The 16843-nt window shown below is 43.1% G+C and overlaps 2 protein-coding genes and 1 non-coding gene across 3 annotated transcripts; all 3 read left to right on the forward strand.

Annotated features, from left to right (window-relative positions):
- Window positions 1–1299: 1299 nt before the first annotated feature.
- Window positions 1300–6991, forward strand: LOC125518852 (uncharacterized). Its single transcript, XM_048683731.2, has 10 exons — window positions 1300–1899; window positions 2830–2937; window positions 3334–3996; window positions 4227–5279; window positions 5361–5422; window positions 5504–5554; window positions 5647–5734; window positions 6122–6211; window positions 6334–6422; window positions 6562–6991. The coding sequence occupies exons 2-10, from the start codon at window positions 2866–2868 to the stop codon at window positions 6584–6586; spliced, it is 2193 nt and encodes a 730-aa protein (XP_048539688.2). The 5' UTR covers window positions 1300–1899; window positions 2830–2865; the 3' UTR covers window positions 6587–6991.
- Window positions 6992–8519: 1528 nt separating this feature from the next.
- Window positions 8520–10814, forward strand: LOC125518861 (cytochrome c). Its single transcript, XM_048683736.1, has 3 exons — window positions 8520–8728; window positions 9524–9657; window positions 10390–10814. The coding sequence occupies exons 1-3, from the start codon at window positions 8617–8619 to the stop codon at window positions 10483–10485; spliced, it is 342 nt and encodes a 113-aa protein (XP_048539693.1). The 5' UTR covers window positions 8520–8616; the 3' UTR covers window positions 10486–10814.
- Window positions 10815–15065: 4251 nt separating this feature from the next.
- TRNAS-AGA (transfer RNA serine (anticodon AGA)) lies at window positions 15066–15147 on the forward strand. Its single transcript has one exon. It is a non-coding gene; the product is annotated as a tRNA-Ser (tRNA).
- The last annotated feature ends 1696 nt before the right edge of the window (window positions 15148–16843 follow it).

Below are 16843 nucleotides of genomic sequence, written 5' to 3' on the forward strand. Positions count from 1 at the left end.
TTGCCGGCTGGAGTGGAAGGCGGGGACGGCGTCGAGGGAGAGGAGGAGGAGGCCGGAGCCGTGCGGCGGCGCGGTGGCGGCGTCCGCGGCGAGGGACGGCGGCGAGGGACGGCGGCGAGGCCCGGCTTGGCGGCGGAGCGGACCGGGAGGCGGCGCGGCGGCCGGCGACGAGGTGGTGGCGGCGGACGGCGGAGCAGGCCGGCGGAGGAGAGACCACCGGGCGGCGCGGGCGACGGGCTTGCGGGGGCCCAACTCGGGCCGGAGCGGCGGCGGCGGGGCGTGCCACGTGGCGGGACGGGAGAGGCGGCGGCGGATCGGGCGGACAATGTTCGTCGGCGCGGATTTTGTCCGGCGCGGCGCGGTGGACGAGGAGCTAGGTTTTCGGGAGGAAGGAGAAGGAGATTTTTGGGGTGTTCTTTATATAGAGGTAGAGGGAGTTAGGAGTGTCCAAATGAGGTGCGGTTTTTGGCCACGCGATCGTGATCGAACGCTCTAGATGATGGAGAGGGTTTTAGGTCAAAATGGAGGGGTGTTGGGCTGCAACACACACGAGGCCTTCTCGGTCCCTCGGTTAACCGTTGGAGCATCAAACGAAGTCCAAATGGTACGAAACTTGACAGGTGGTCTACTGGTAGTAAACCAAGGCCGCTTGACAAGTCTCGGTCCAATCCGGAAATGCTTAATCCCCACACACGAAAAAAAAGGTAGAATTGACCACCGGAGGAGAACGAAGCGCCGGAATGCAAAACAGACAACGGGGAAAATGCTCGGATGCATGAGATGAACACGTATGCAAATGCAATGCACATGATGACATGATATGAGATGCATGACAATGATAACAACACACGGAGACAAAAACCCAAACCCGAGAAAATAAAAATAACTTAACGCCAGAAACGGCAAGAGTTGGATTACATATTGGGTAAATCATATCCGGGGTGTTACAGAGGTGGAGCTCGGCGGGTGCCACTGCGGGGTTCCCTTTCAGTCTTTTCATAGCCGAATATTTGTATTGCTCGCACCTAATCTGGATTTTTTTCTACAATTCACATAGTTAACCCCCTGTATTTATCTGTTTCTATAACCACAGTTCACATTACATAAATCCAAAAAATGAAAAAAGTAGTAGTACAATAGGGTGTGGCCAGGTTTTATTTTAAAAAGAAGAGAGAGGCGAGTAGCCCTCTCGGCCCCAACGGTTAGTAAAACTTGACACTCACTCACACACTGTCGTCCCCGCTAACACCCACCTAATCCGGCCCCAAGTACGCAAGGAAAGTATCCCCTCCCTCCCCCGCTCCCCCGCCCCGCTCCCCTCCCCGTCGCAGCAGCAATAAACGCCGCCGTACACTGCCATCCGCCACCACCAGCCGCGGTAGAAACAAATCAAATCCTCTCTCTCTCTTTCGGTACGCCCAACCGTAGGGCAAAGCCAGAGCGCAGACACCACGGGGCGCTCGCCACCAGAGAGAAGGGAGAGCTGGCGGTCACAGCCCACAGTTCTTGCTCGCCCCAGCGGTTCCTCCCTCCCCCGGATCTGCCGCGCCGCGCTCGCCGGACCGCCGGCCGGTTCCAGGCCCGTGCTCGACGGTGGGGGTCGGGGCTCCCTGTCCGAGCCGCCAGCATCTCGTACCTCTACTCCGCAGCTACACTTTCCCTTCTCCTCCCCTCTCCACCATCTTGTACTGTACCTTTCTTTCCTCTCGCCCCTGGCCTACCCCAGGCTCCACGCCGGCCCAATGCGGGTCTAGATTCTCCCCCGCAGCGCGCCTCCGCTGTGCCCTAGGGCTCCCTCGCTTCCTTCCGCCGCGCCGTCCCGCTGTTCTACCTCGTCGCGGCCCTGCTGTGCTGCCTCCGCTCCGCTGCGCCAGCGATCTTGGGCGTCGCTTTCTTGAGGTATGAGCCTTTTCTCCTCCTGTGATTTTTGCTTGCTTAAACCCAAACTGATTGATACCCGCGAATTTTGGGTGCGCGCCCGGCACACCACCTAGATCCGGCCCTAATTTGGCAAGGGCGTAATCTGCGGCGTGATTTCTGAAAAATTCCCTTCAAAAGTTTCTAGATTCGGTCGTGATTTTCCTGCAAGTCCATACCGGGGGTAGGGTTTTCAGCAGTTTGAGCGACCATTCGTTCTTGCAGTTCCGCTGAAGTGTTTTAGCGTGAGTTCTTTGCGCATTTCTTTTCCGAATTGTCACTCGTATCCTCTAGTTGCAAGAACTTATCTTGGTTATTTTAGGGGAAAATAATGCAATCATTTCCCGTGGGGTTACGTTTGCTTGTTTGACTAGTTGTCGAATGCACAAATTTCGTGTTGGTGACATGTTGTCTTCCGAAGGTAGGTGTCAAGGGCCCAACGGTGCAGTTGGAAATGATCAGGGTTCATGAATTGATTTGCTGCGATGGAAAATTGTTGGTTCCAAATAGTGGACTTGGGGGGATTGCCACTTTCAGCAGGATGATTGGTGATATTATTTTTAAGCTTTTAGCCTTTTACTAGACAGGATCTGATTCTTCCTTGCTAGATAGCACCTGTTCTTGTCAGAGATGCCACTGTCGGGTTTTGAGATTTTCCAGTGGACCTAGCTCCAAATATCTGAATCCTGAATTTGCTGAAAAAACACTAGATAGTACTCCCTCCGTCCCAAAATTCTTGTCTTAGATTTATCTAGATACGGATGTATCTAATACTAAAACGTAACTAGATACATCCGTATTTAGAAAAATTTAAGACAAGAATTTTGGGACGGAGGGAGTAGTGCTAAAAAAGCAGTGGATGACTCTTGTTAGTATCTTCTTCTTATGCTTATGGCTGGTTCGATTTTGCAGGGATTGTAGTTTAATGAATTAGGCACGCAATATACTATGGCGACAGAGGTCAATCAAAACTGTTTTGCGTGGCCGCATGAGGAATCATCTGGACAGGATACCTCTCAGGTAATTACACTTCCATAGTATCATAGTATGGCTAATTTCAGACAAAGAATTTACCTGGATTATAATAAAAGGGCCAATTTCCATGGTAATTACTATTTTTATTTTGTATTACGTAGGCCTGTCTGGTAAGAACCTTTATTTTTTTATCAATATATATATGATCCTCAGTCTAAGTAAAGATTGATAGTAGATCTATGAACTGGCAAGTGCCTATCTACCTGTTGCAACTGAAATTGCTAGAAAATCCATGCTAACTACTGTCAGACATCTCTGTAATAGTTAGTAGTCTGAACCAGGCTTTTTATAAAGAGCTAATTGTTGCCATCTGTAAGTGAAGAATCAATACCTTTGTCAATAATCTCACTCTTCTTATATCTGTGTTATTTCTGCCCTTAGGGAACAACGCAAGTGTTTGACCATGGTTCCATATCTTTTGGAAGATTCGATTTGGAATCGCTAGCATGGGAAAAGTGGTCTGTTTTTACCAATGACAGGCGCACTGAGGAGTTTGTTAAATTCAATGGATTAGTTGCTAAGAAGAAGGCATACTTTGAAGAATACTTTAAGAGGATTAGGGAGCTAAAGGCTTTAGAACAACAAAACCAACAAACTGAACTGAATCTAGAGTACAGTGGCGATGGTAGTGATTCTAGTCAGACAGGAGAAGACGAACCAGTTGCAAAGCATGCATCTCCTGCTGGATCTGGAACTCATGTTGATGATTCCATGGGACAAATAGCAGCCGAGACCACACCTGAGCATCGACTGGGATGCTACAAGGATCACAATGAGAGCATAGGTAATGGAATTTCCACATTGACTCGTTCTTCATCAGTTGGAGGCTTACAGATAATTGGCGAAGAAACCAGAGAAAATGCAAGCAGTGATAAACAAAATGCTAAATGTGGTCAAGATGATCTGCTGATGCCCAATGAAGCTACGATGACCCCTAAGAGAATTATTGAGAAATGCTCCCGGATTAGTCAAGCTTCAAAAATTATTCCAAAGACGGTCAAGATGACTTCTAGTTATAATCCTGATCACACAGTTGTCAGTAAGGTAAACTTTTTCATCGTGGTCTGGTGTTTATCTTGTTAGAACTTCGAATTATTTGCTGCTATCTACATTTGCCTTGTTTTCTGATAACTAGCATAATGGCCTGGACCCCATAATGATGACCAACTGCTCAATCATGCAAGGCACAAAATAAATACCTGCATTTATGATATGTCACAGAACAGGAACATTTCCCTGAAACTAATAATATGGTTTTCATGAACAATTTTCAGGGTCCTGAATCAGCCAAGCCCATTGTGATAAATCAGAAAACCAAGCCTGGAAATATTCAATCATTGCGGAATCCAAAAGCAGCAACCACCAATGTGATTGGCACCACGGGAAGAACCAAACGTGTGCCCAAAGAAGATCCTGGTGCCATAGCTCTTAGAAGACCTTCCTCAGCAGCATCGCAACGGCCCTCCACCAGGGAACGACGGCCTGTCACCAGAGACGGTTCACGGAACCCTGCTGGAATTGCTAACTCATGTCGCCCCTCTACTGCTGAAAGACGCCTTGCCACTAGAGACCTGGCAGAAAATCAAACAAACATTGCTAGCCCATGTCGACCATCTACTGCTGAAAGGCGCGCTATAACCAAAGAGCTGGCACCAAAGCATGCCAACGTAGCTACCCCACGCCGGCCATCTACAGCTGATAGGCGCCCTATCACCAAAGAGCCGGCACCAAATAATGCTAACATTGCTACCCCACGCCGACCATCTACTCCTGATAGGCGCCTTACCACCAAAGAGCCAGCGCCTAAGCATGCCAACATTGCTAGCACACAACGACCTTCTACTGCCGAAAGGCGCCCTACACGCAGAGAGGTAGCACCAAAGCTTGCTGGTATTGCCAGTCCATGTTGGCCATCTAGCGCTGAAAGGCGGCCTGTCGCAAGAGGGATTGCAGAGAAGAATGCTGATGTTGTCACCCTGTGTCGACCATCTACTGCTGAGAGGCGCCCTATAAAAAGAGAAGCTGCTCCAAAGCATGCCGATGCTGTTCCTCTTCGCAGGCCTTCTACTGCTGAGAGACGCCCTGTTGCCAGAGACAATGGGCTTAAGCATGCTAATGTTGGCAACCCTTGTTGCCCTTCAACTCCTGAACAATGCCTCAGCAGGGGAAGTGCAGCAAAGCATGCTGATGTTGCCATCACGCCTTGTCGCCCTTCAACGGGAGAAAGACGAGCTGTTGCCAAAGAGAATACCCTGAAATTGGATCCAAAAACACCAATAAGGTTGAGAGCAATGCCGGGTAATTCAAATGGTGCTATGGCCACAGCGGTACGTTCCAATCCCTTCTCTCACCATAACACATAATTAACATACACATTTCTGACTGTTTCCTCTCTGTTTCTCATGCAGGCTACTCCCCAGAAGGCAATTACTCGAAATCTTGTTAAAACTAGCAAACCAGAGATGAAAAGGTACCAGTACAGACTTACAGACATGTATGCTTAATTGTTTTTGTACCATATTTGATTTCTTCTTTTTGCATCATTTGGCAGCTATGCTAAGGAAAGGTTAGAACTCCAAGTTGGCGGGAAACTAAAATCTAGGTGCTAATTTTGTTACGCAGCTGTAATGGTTTGGATTATCAAATTTGGTTTAATCATTCTGCTAATAACAATTACCACTCTTATTTGTGTAGTTCTGTTAATCTTCCTCCAAGGAAAGTTTTGACTTCGAATGTTGGAGCCAATCGAGTCGTAGAGAACATCAGAAAGCCAAATAAGCAGGTAACTAAGTGTGACCTTGTTTTCATTCGGTGCCATTGGTTATTTTGATCACAGCATTGTGCTCATTTTCTTGCTAAGCTGATAAGCTGATTGCATGATTTGTTTTGTCTATATATGAATGCTTCTCTACAGACTCACACTATGCTGATAGTCTTCTTTGAGCGTGTCAGTTGCTGCAAGGAAGCATGAAATTTAGAACATATTCTACATTATGCATACAGTTTACACCTCATTATGAGACTTTGAATAGAATTTTACATTCACCCATGGTACATCATGATCTTATCGGTAAAGAAATAATATAATTATAATATAACAAGAGAGTGGAAGTTCAAGAATAAGCACCAGAGAGGCAGAGATGTAATTGCTATTGTGATTCTTTTGCAGGGCATTCAGGAGACAGTTGGATCTCGAGTATTTGCATCAAAGAATGCAACTCCTTTGCAGACCGGAAGCGCAAAGACAAGGGTACCAAATGTATGTGCTTTTATTTTGCTACAGAATAATAACTGTTGATCTAAAAGATATTCATGATCAGATACATAATTTACGGTGTATCTTTACATTAGATTTGACCTTTTGCTCACTTGATTCTGCAGCCGCCACCGCCTCCCCCACCACGCGGGGCATCCCAGTCGCCGAGCAAGCCAAGCCCCAATAAATTGTCTGTTGGTGGTAGAAAGCCAAAGTAAGCAATTTGATCATGAGCACCAGAAAACATTTGCCTGAACAAAACGCTTAATATTGTCATCCCTCATTATAACTTGCTGTGTCCAACATCTGCCTATGGCATATGACTTAACATACATGAATCTTTGTCCATGCAGGGCTTCTACTCCACACTGGCACTAACCCAGCCCCAGGTCTCCATCCTCTAGGATCCTGCTGAACAAGATAGCTTTGAACCCGTGAAGGAATCGGATGCAACTCCACGCAGCCTAAGCATCATCCGTGCTATTCCCCGTGCCCACGGTTGATGCTGGCCTGCGTCGCTACCACCACCACTTTTGTCACCTGTTAACCGTAGTAGCGTATGTACCTACGTGTATCATATCCACTAATGCCGCCGTAGCTCTACTGCCTTAAGATTTACCCCTACCTAGAACGTTGTAAATACCTGAAATAAATTTGAGCTTTAGTTGAAGAACACTGACCCCCAGGAAAGCTCGGGAAGTTCAGGGGAGTGCTTCTCCACCTGTTGACAATGTTCATGTTTGATCCGTAGATGCAATTGTTCATGTATGGTGTTTTCTTGTCTTTCTTTGGAGCTGATTGCAAGCCTTTGTTCGGTTCGATCGACAAGGACGACCGGCGGTCTGGATCTATCACCATGCGTCAAGCTGATCAGCAGAAATGATGTACCCGATCTCTTGTTTCATTTGTTATTATGGCCAGTCGACCAGGATGCAAAGGAACCCCACTGTTTCTGTTGGCAAATTTTGCACATTTTAGCCGTACTAAATTGAAAACCTTACTACACAGGATGCATGGGTTCTAGACTAATCTCGTGAGAGAGGCACGCCGCGGGCATTAGCCGCCACCGGGGTGTGTCGCGGGGCAAAGCCCCAGACCCCAGTGGTGTTGGAGGGGCTGTTGCACGTCGGGAGTCGGTATGGAGGAGCTGGTGGACAGCCGTAGGACGGCGACGGTGATGTGATGAGTGATCAAACGGTGGCCGGTGGGACATATTCAGCGCGACGATCCTCAATGGCGGCCTAGCCTGGCCTGGCCAGAGAAAAGGGCGTCGATGCAAGGTCCTGGACGACGGCGAGCTCGAGTGTTTTTTTTTCCAGGTTTACATCAGGAAATCCTTGTGTTTGGTTTGGGGGAATAATTTTCTTCTCGTTCTTTCCCCATTCCATTGGTGTGTTTATCATCGGCAGAGTACATGATGAGTTGTGTCTCCGATGGGTCCTCCGGGTCCGTTCGGTTTTATGTTTCCAGTGGATTCATCTGGATTCTCTTGTTTTCCTGGTCTTCAGAGTTTCTACATGCCCCTTATTCCTTATCGTTGTTTTTTTTCTTCCCTTGGACAGTGATATGCAAGATCGTGGGCATCGACGTGTGTTGGTCTACATCGATGATTTTTCGACCGCTGCTTCTACAGGCTCCTTGGTTTAAAAAAGTTTGCTCTCATAAGGTGGAGACCCAGATGCGACATCGAGATATGATCACAGCGCACTGTCACCGGATGCAGGAGGAAAAAGACATCAACACATTCAAGGCTTTCAATACACTTTCATTTTTCTTTATGATGATTATGTTTTGTAAGGACCTATATAAGACTTAAAATATGGCAGGGACCTTTTTACACAAAAGAAATTGCAAGGATTCTCCTTGATCTCCATTTCTCCACGCATTTTGCCACACTCGTAAAATCAGACCTATACCTAATTTCAACCAGGATCGTTCGTACACCTACGCCCTGCCCACGAACGGCCACGATTCCCCTTTCCCCCATCCGACGACACGAGTGGAGCGCTTTGACCCCAAAGCAGAGTCGATAAACCCGGTGCACCATAGAAAAACAGAAGAAAAGACCCGGTCCACGGGAAGCCCTAGTTGGTGGGCGCCCAACACCGAGCGGAGCGTCTGGTGTCCACGCTCACCGTCCACGCGCCGCCCACCCCCTTCCCTTTCTTTTCCTCCAAGCCACGGAAACCTTCCGGAACCTCCTCTTTTTCCCGAAACACCCCCGCCCACGTGCCTAGCGCTCGCGAGGCCCCAGGGGCATTCCCGTACTTCCGCGCCCCGCCGCGCCGCTAGACCGGTCTATACAACACCTTCCCCACGAAGTCGCCCGCAGCCAGAAAGGCGAGCAAAAGTTTCACTTGGCCTCCCCCCCTCGAGTCCTCCGGCGAGTCTCTGCGGCGGCGGCGGCGATGGCTTCCTTCTCCGAGGCTCCCCCCGGCAACCCCGACGCAGGCGCCAAGATCTTCAAGACCAAGTGCGCCCAGTGCCACACCGTCGACGCCGGCGCCGGCCACAAGCAAGGTATGGCGCCTCCCCCGCCGGTCTCCCCCCAACGCCTCAGCGTGTTTATCTATTCTCGCCTGTCCCTCGCCGTGTTGGGCGCGGGAGATCCGAATGGCTCCTTCGATCTGCGCGTGTGGGGCGGTGGTTGAGATCAGATCGGATGCTGCGCGGATAGATCTGTGTGTGTGCCCTTTCTGCTGTCGGAAGTAGCGCTTAGATCTGTCGCGGTTTGTGATGGGGCGGTCGATTGAGCACTGGATTCGTAGCTCTGCTTATGCTTAGCAGTCGATGGCGAGATGTTTCTTCCCGATTTCTGGTGCTTGCTGTATTGTAAATCTATATTTGCTAGAGATTACCTATTGCTCGAATCGTGATCTGTTGCAGCAGGGCTTGCCTCCGCGATTGTTTGTTGCTTTGAATCGCCTGCTTAGTGCGATTAGGCTGCTGCTGCTGTGCTCTCTCTGATCGAGATTAATTTGCTGATGTTATTGGCCGTGCTTGTGACTATTTCATTGCGATCATCTGATATATGATGTTAGGGATCTGCTTATTCTGGGATTGATAGAAGGCATGCATATTTCCTTAGTCTCTGATGTGGGACGCAAGCGGTCCGAAATGGACCAGTTTTGTTACATTTCTGGTTATTTTAATGATTTGTTATGTAGCACAGGGTTTCTTAAAAATGATTAGCTACCGTGTTAAATAGATGGTCCGTTTAGGATTCAACCTCCATCACATCCCATCTTACTATGTATGCATGAGCATATGATAGAAGGTTGTTGTTGATATTAAGCATTTTGTTTGTCCTTGCAGGTCCAAACTTGCATGGTCTGTTTGGGAGGCAGTCGGGTACCACCGCTGGTTACTCCTACTCTGCGGCAAACAAGAACAAGGCTGTGGAGTGGGAGGAGAACACTCTGTATGACTACTTGCTTAATCCTAAGAAGGTATGCTTATTGATCACTTACATTACTTCAGAAGTTCCATTTACTTGTGGTTGTGTTGTACTCTAGGACGCCTTTGATAGCAACCTGTGTTCTCCACTCTATGATCATATTTTGGGTTCACTCCTTTGTGAGGATGACAATATATGAAGTATTCTCAAATTGTGATATGTACTTGCGTGCAAAACTGTATAGAAGCTTGTCTGCATCACTAGTGTATGCATAATCTAGGGACCTATGTTACCTAATTTGTGATTACATCAATGAATTTCATGTGTTGAAAAGCTGTAGAGAAGCCTATGGAGATATGCCAAACAGCACCTAGGTTTCTGATTAAACTGTGTTGATGTTTTGGTTACTTGCATATTCCACTATCCAAAGTCCAGACATCACCTCTTATTGGTAGTTATGTCCAAGCATTCCAAAACAAATCTGAAGCTAGTCCTGCTGTAGTGTATCTGATTTCCTTCTGGCCATGTTTGAATGGTTGGCTGTGTTCTTCTCTGGATTATAATTTGTACTGTATTATCTATATGGACAGTTTTGTTTTTTGGGAACTGTAAGCTTGTTTACATAATCCTTGATTCATATTCTGGCTGATGTCCTGATAAATGGTTTTGCCTTGATGTATTTAGCATCAGCTTGTATGCTCGCACTCAGTTCGTAGCATGCCCTTAACAATTCTCTTCTCTTGAAATGTATCTTGTTAACCCAAACCTTGTTATTCCCATGCAGTACATTCCTGGAACCAAGATGGTCTTCCCTGGGCTGAAGAAGCCGCAGGACCGTGCTGATCTCATTGCGTACCTGAAGAAAGCCACCTCCTCTTGAACGGGCATGATGATGCTATGATCTTGTCATGGCCAGTGAATTCATTTTGCAGTAAAATAAGAAGATTAGACATTAATAGTCACTCTGGTTTGATGGGGTGTGATCCACGAGACAATTATCTTGCGAATTTCGTTTTCATGATATGGGTTTCATATCACTAGGTTTAGTTGGAAATCTTTGTCAGTCTTTTGATTCGGTTGCTGGAAAACCCCAGTACGCACATTTTGACCACCAGGTGGCGGTGGGACTGGAATGCACACCCATGTTGATGAACATGAGATCTTTAAAATTGATATAAAGCTTTCTGCCCGTGTTATGGAGTCGTCAAATCTGACCCTTTATTCTGCCATGTTGCTTGTCCTATGTGTATTTCCAGTTGTGACTTTTACCATGTAGACTTTCATTCATATGTCCTGTGGGCGTTTCCGTATCTGTACTCTCGAAAATTTCAAGTATAAATGTGAGAATCGAAGTAACCAGTGCTCACTACCCACCAAACATTGTATGGAATTACCATGATAAACTCTAGCTAGTACTCCCGTCCTAAATATTTGTCTTTCTAGACATTTTGAATGACTACTACATATGGATGTATGTAGACATGTTTTAGAGTGTAGATTCACTCATTTTACTCTGTATGTAGTCACTTGTTAAAATGCCTAGAAAGACAAGTATTTAAGAACGGAGGGAGTACATCGCAATTGTCTTCTGGAGTACTTTTGTTTTATGGTTTTCAACGGGCCAATAAAATCTATTCTATCTTCTATGATCATTCCCCTAACATACCCAAACCTCACACATTCTAAAAAACTCCTTTTATTTTGTAAATACTTCCTCTGTCCCACAATATAAAAACTGTTTTGCCACTAGTGTAGTGGCAAAAACGTTCTTATAATATGGGACGGAGGGAGTATTAAATAGCCAAATTATTTTTTAATTTTGGAGTTTTTTAGCCCTCCAATGGAAACAGAGTGCTTCACACAATCTATTGCTAGGGAGCTATCTCTCTTCATTTTCCCAAAGACATCTTGCACAATTGAATACAAGACCTCTTGCACAAATGAGGAGTACTTCACCATTGAGAAAATGGGCTTATTAAATTAGAGTCATCCTCAGTATTAACTTTTAAAATTTGATCTAGAAACCCAAACATCATCCCCCCCCCTCTCTCTCTTCTCGGCTAGAATCTAAATTTAATTGCATCTAAGTGGTTCAAAACATCGAAAATGAACGAAGAACAAGAACATCATTTCATGAACTTCTATGACAAAATGCTAGTTGCCTTGTAACTCGAATGGGCTGCTAGCAGATTTGTCGGGGATGGCAAGTTAGCAAGGACATATTTTAGAGGAGGTAATTTGATGTTCTCAGAAATCCAAATGGACCAAGTCGGGTTGATAGGGTCCACCACAAGCGGAACTTAACCAATGCTATGTTTGCTCTAGGCAAAGACAAACAAAACATATGTTTATAGAAGATTTAGATTCTATTTTGAAAACAATATTCTTTGACATGTCATTATAAATAAGAGTGAATTTTAACTTTTAACTCTTGATATTTTTTATATAGATTATTGTCGTTCGGATTACCACATTTAGCTCGAGTCTGTTTTCATCCTCATTTAGCAAATGATTTCTCCACAAATTCAACATCAGTTTTTTGAGCATGGCAAATCGAATGCCCGAGATGGCAAATTATGTTGTCGCGCGGGTGACAATTTCTTTTAGCAAACATGGCAAATCCTGACAAAAAATTGAACATGACAAGGATTTGCCATGCTTGCTAAAGGAAATTGCCATCCTCGCGAAAACATAATTTGCCATAAAAAAGTTCGATTTGCCATGCCTAAAAAACCGACGTTAAATTTTTAGCATATTTTTTAGCAAAAAGTTTGCCAGTTTTTATTCCACCTTGCACTTTTTTTCTTCTTCTAGAGTTTATTTCTCAACAGGAAGAATGACTTAGCCGGGAATGATTTTTTTTTTCATGATCGCTAGGTGTACGTACGCACCTCCTCCACGTCGGACGACTACCCGTTCATTGGTTTCACCTTAATTTTCTTCTTCTCATATTTGCTTCCACAACCACCTGTTAATTGCTTTCACTTTATTCTTCTTCCCCATATTTGCTTCCAGGTACTGTATTGTACTTGATTTAGGTCCGCGATGGTTTTTTCAGCAAAAGAACTGTTGGAGGAACTTTCGGCAACCTAAAAGCTTCAAAATGGGTAAAAGGGCAAAACTTTTGCTGAATGGAATAATGCGGATGAAAAGCCATGAAATGGGGGTAACTAGTGTAAAAATATATATCTAAAAGTAGGAGGTAGCAACTGAATTTACACTTATAAATACTCTATGTGTTTATAACATTTTTTTTTATAATTTTGTAATAATATATGTATATACAAAAAACTATTATCAAAGGTACATATTAGAGACCGTACAAATGTTGAAGACAACATCTAAATATATTTCAGGACAAAATGAGCAGAAGAGTACACCCACATTACACACTTCTTTTCCACCATAAAAGCAAGACAATATCTGCTTCGTTAAGAAATATATGACACGTTCAATAGAAAGCGTGTGAGGTTAAATTTATCTATCTTTGATAACTTATAAATGCAAATATTTATATCAGTTTAGCTAGGTTTTTAATGAAGATTAATAGATTATATTTATCAAACAAATATATGGTATATTTATTTATGCAAAATAAATAATCAAAACAGAACACGATGACTTCCTCGCAAAAAAAACACACTCTATGTGTTTATAACATTTTTTTTTATAATTTTGTAATAATATATGTATATACAAAAAACTATTATCAAAGGTACATATTAGAGACCGTACAAATGTTGAAGACAACATCTAAATATATTTCAGGACAAAATGAGCAGAAGAGTACACCCACATTACACACTTCTTTTCCACCATAAAAGCAAGACAATATCTGCTTCGTTAAGAAATATATGACACGTTCAATAGAAAGCGTGTGAGGTTAAATTTATCTATCTTTGATAACTTATAAATGCAAATATTTATATCAGTTTAGCTAGGTTTTTAATGAAGATTAATAGATTATATTTATCAAACAAATATATGGTATATTTATTTATGCAAAATAAATAATCAAAACAGAACACGATGACTTCCTCGCAAAAAAAACACACTCTATGTGTTTATAACATTTTTTTTTATAATTTTGTAATAATATATGTATATACAAAAAACTATTATCAAAGGTACATATTAGAGACCGTACAAATGTTGAAGACAACATCTAAATATATTTCAGGACAAAATGAGCAGAAGAGTACACCCACATTACACACTTCTTTTCCACCATAAAAGCAAGACAATATCTGCTTCGTTAAGAAATATATGACACGTTCAATAGAAAGCGTGTGAGGTTAAATTTATCTATCTTTGATAACTTATAAATGCAAATATTTATATCAGTTTAGCTAGGTTTTTAATGAAGATTAATAGATTATATTTATCAAACAAATATATGGTATATTTATTTATGCAAAATAAATAATCAAAACAGAACACGATGACTTCCTCGCAAAAAAAACACACTCTATGTGTTTATAACATTTTTTTTTATAATTTTGTAATAATATATGTATATACAAAAAACTATTATCAAAGGTACATATTAGAGACCGTACAAATGTTGAAGACAACATCTAAATATATTTCAGGACAAAATGAGCAGAAGAGTACACCCACATTACACACTTCTTTTCCACCATAAAAGCAAGACAATATCTGCTTCGTTAAGAAATATATGACACGTTCAATAGAAAGCGTGTGAGGTTAAATTTATCTATCTTTGATAACTTATAAATGCAAATATTTATATCAGTTTAGCTAGGTTTTTAATGAAGATTAATAGATTATATTTATCAAACAAATATATGGTATATTTATTTATGCAAAATAAATAATCAAAACAGAACACGATGACTTCCTCGCAAAAAAAACACACGATGACTTTATCTGCTCTGGCTTGCACTTACGCAATCTCGTAATAACATGATCGTTGAATCTGATTCCCAGGTGCTAGTGGCTGCGATTAATAGCAAGGACTACGACCTTGCTGCTCACGGGATGCTCTTCGAGGAGATAAAAGAGGACCTGCACGCAGTTTTTTTTAGTTCCCCTGTCATATTTCGTCAAGAACCTGTAATAAAGTTGCTGATAAACTGGCAGCTTATTGGTGCTGGGTTGGAGCGAGAGACTAGTGTGGTTTGGCAGGGTGAAACTCCAGCCGTGGTGCTGGACTTTGTAGCCAAGGATTTGACTGTTTACGTTTGAGTAATGATGAAAAACTCTGTTTTCAAAAAAAAAAGTAAGTCATCTTCCTCTGACGGTGGCCCGTGGCCCCCTTCCGAAATGGGCTGAGCTTGGGTGTGCGGTGCACCCACGGTACGTACCGTGTCGACACCAGTCTCGCCTAGTGCGGTTCGTACGGCGGTACGTCTGCACGCGTTGAGCAAAGTTCAAGTGCTCCGTACATCGTAAGTACTACATGTCTAAATAACGCTAAATTTGATTGTTAACACATTCGTGGTCGTGCCGGAGTGGTTATCGGGCATGACTAGAAATCATGTGGGCTTTGCCCGCGCAGGTTCGAATCCTGCCGACAACGCTTTGCCTTTTTTTTATAGTGATTTTCAATATCTGAGTTGCTCAACAATACTTGGAAAGCTTTAAACAACTCTTTCTCCATGCTGACCTTTTTTTAGTGAGTTTCAATATGTGATATGGTACTCAACAATACTTGTGAAGTTTTAAACAGGTAAGCACCCACTTTGGGTATGACCCTTTCTTAGTGATCTCCGATATGTGATAACTTGCTCAACGATATCTATGAAGTTTTTTTTATCACAAGCACCTTTATTGTTTCATTGTGTTGTGTCATGTTTTATTATTCCATGTTTGTAAGTTGCATTTTTTAACAATGTAACTTACATACTAAATGGAGACGCGTTTCATGTTCCTTTATTGACCATGCGTGAGATAATCAAACCCCCCTCCTCCCCCGACGCGGATTCCTCGAAAAACAACAAGTGGCATGCTGACCTTTTTTTAGTGAGTTTCAATATGTGATATGTTACTCAACAATACTTGTGAAGTTTTAAACAGGTAAGCACCCACTTTGGGTATGACCCTTTCTTAGTGATCTCCGATATGTGATAACTTGCTCAACGATATCTATGAAGTTTTTTTTTATCACAAGCACCTTTATTGTTTCATTGTGTTGTGTCATGTTTTATTATTCCATGTTTGTAAGTTGCATTTTTTAACAATGTAACTTACATACTAAATGGAGACGCGTTTCATGTTCCTTTATTGACCATGCGTGAGATAATCAAACCCCCCTCCTCCCCCGACGCGGATTCCTCGAAAAACAACAAGTGGCATGCTGACCTTTTTTTAGTGAGTTTCAATATGTGATATGGTACTCAACAATACTTGTGAAGTTTTAAACAGGTAAGCACCCACTTTGGGTATGACCCTTTCTTAGTGATCTCCGATATGTGATAACTTGCTCAACGATATCTATGAAGTTTTTTTTATCACAAGCACCTTTATTGTTTCATTGTGTTGTGTCATGTTTTATTATTCCATGTTTGTAAGTTGCATTTTTTAACAATGTAACTTACATACTAAATGGAGACGCGTTTCATGTTCCTTTATTGACCATGCGTGAGATAATCAAACCCCCCTCCTCCCCCGACGCGGATTCCTCGAAAAACAACAAGTGGCATGCTGACTTTTTTTTAGTGAGTTTCAATATGTGATATGTTACTCAACAATACTTGTGAAGTTTTAAACAGGTAAGCACCCACTTTGGGTATGACCCTTTCTTAGTGATCTCCGATATGTGATAACTTGCTCAACGATATCTATGAAGTTTTTTTTATCACAAGCACCTTTATTGTTTCATTGTGTTGTGTCATGTTTTATTATTCCATGTTTGTAAGTTGCATTTTTTAACAATGTAACTTACATACTAAATGGAGACGCGTTTCATGTTCCTTTATTGACCATGCGTGAGATAATCAAACCCCCCTCCTCCCCCGACGCGGATTCCTCGAAAAACAACAAGTGGCATGCTGACCTTTTTTTAGTGAGTTTCAATATGTGATATGTTACTCAACAATACTTGTGAAGTTTTAAACAGGTAAGCACCCACTTTGGGTATGACCCTTTCTTAGTGATCTCCGATATGTGATAACTTGCTCAACGATATCTATGAAGTTTTTTTTATCACAAGCACCTTTATTGTTTCATTGTGTTGTGTCATGTTTTATTATTCCATGTTTGTAAGTTGCATTTTT

This window comes from Triticum urartu, chromosome 1A, assembly GCF_056163025.1.
Source record: "Triticum urartu cultivar PI428250 chromosome 1A, HENAU_Tu73, whole genome shotgun sequence".
Classification (NCBI taxonomy): Eukaryota; Viridiplantae; Streptophyta; class Magnoliopsida; order Poales; family Poaceae; genus Triticum; species Triticum urartu.

Bases quoted from the DNA above. Each gene is read 5' to 3' on its own strand.
- LOC125518852 (XM_048683731.2), top strand. From the start codon at position 2,866: ATGGCGACAGAGGTCAATCAAAACTGTTTTGCGTGGCCGCATGAGGAA. The intron at 5,735-6,121 runs GTAACTAAGTGT...ATTCTTTTGCAG, and splicing joins TCAGAAAGCCAAATAAGCAG to GGCATTCAGGAGACAGTTGG. The intron at 6,212-6,333 runs GTATGTGCTTTT...TTGATTCTGCAG, and splicing joins CAAAGACAAGGGTACCAAAT to CCGCCACCGCCTCCCCCACC.
- LOC125518861 (XM_048683736.1), top strand. From the start codon at position 8,617: ATGGCTTCCTTCTCCGAGGCTCCCCCCGGCAACCCCGACGCAGGCGCC. The intron at 8,729-9,523 runs GTATGGCGCCTC...TTGTCCTTGCAG, and splicing joins CGGCGCCGGCCACAAGCAAG to GTCCAAACTTGCATGGTCTG. The intron at 9,658-10,389 runs GTATGCTTATTG...ATTCCCATGCAG, and splicing joins ACTTGCTTAATCCTAAGAAG to TACATTCCTGGAACCAAGAT.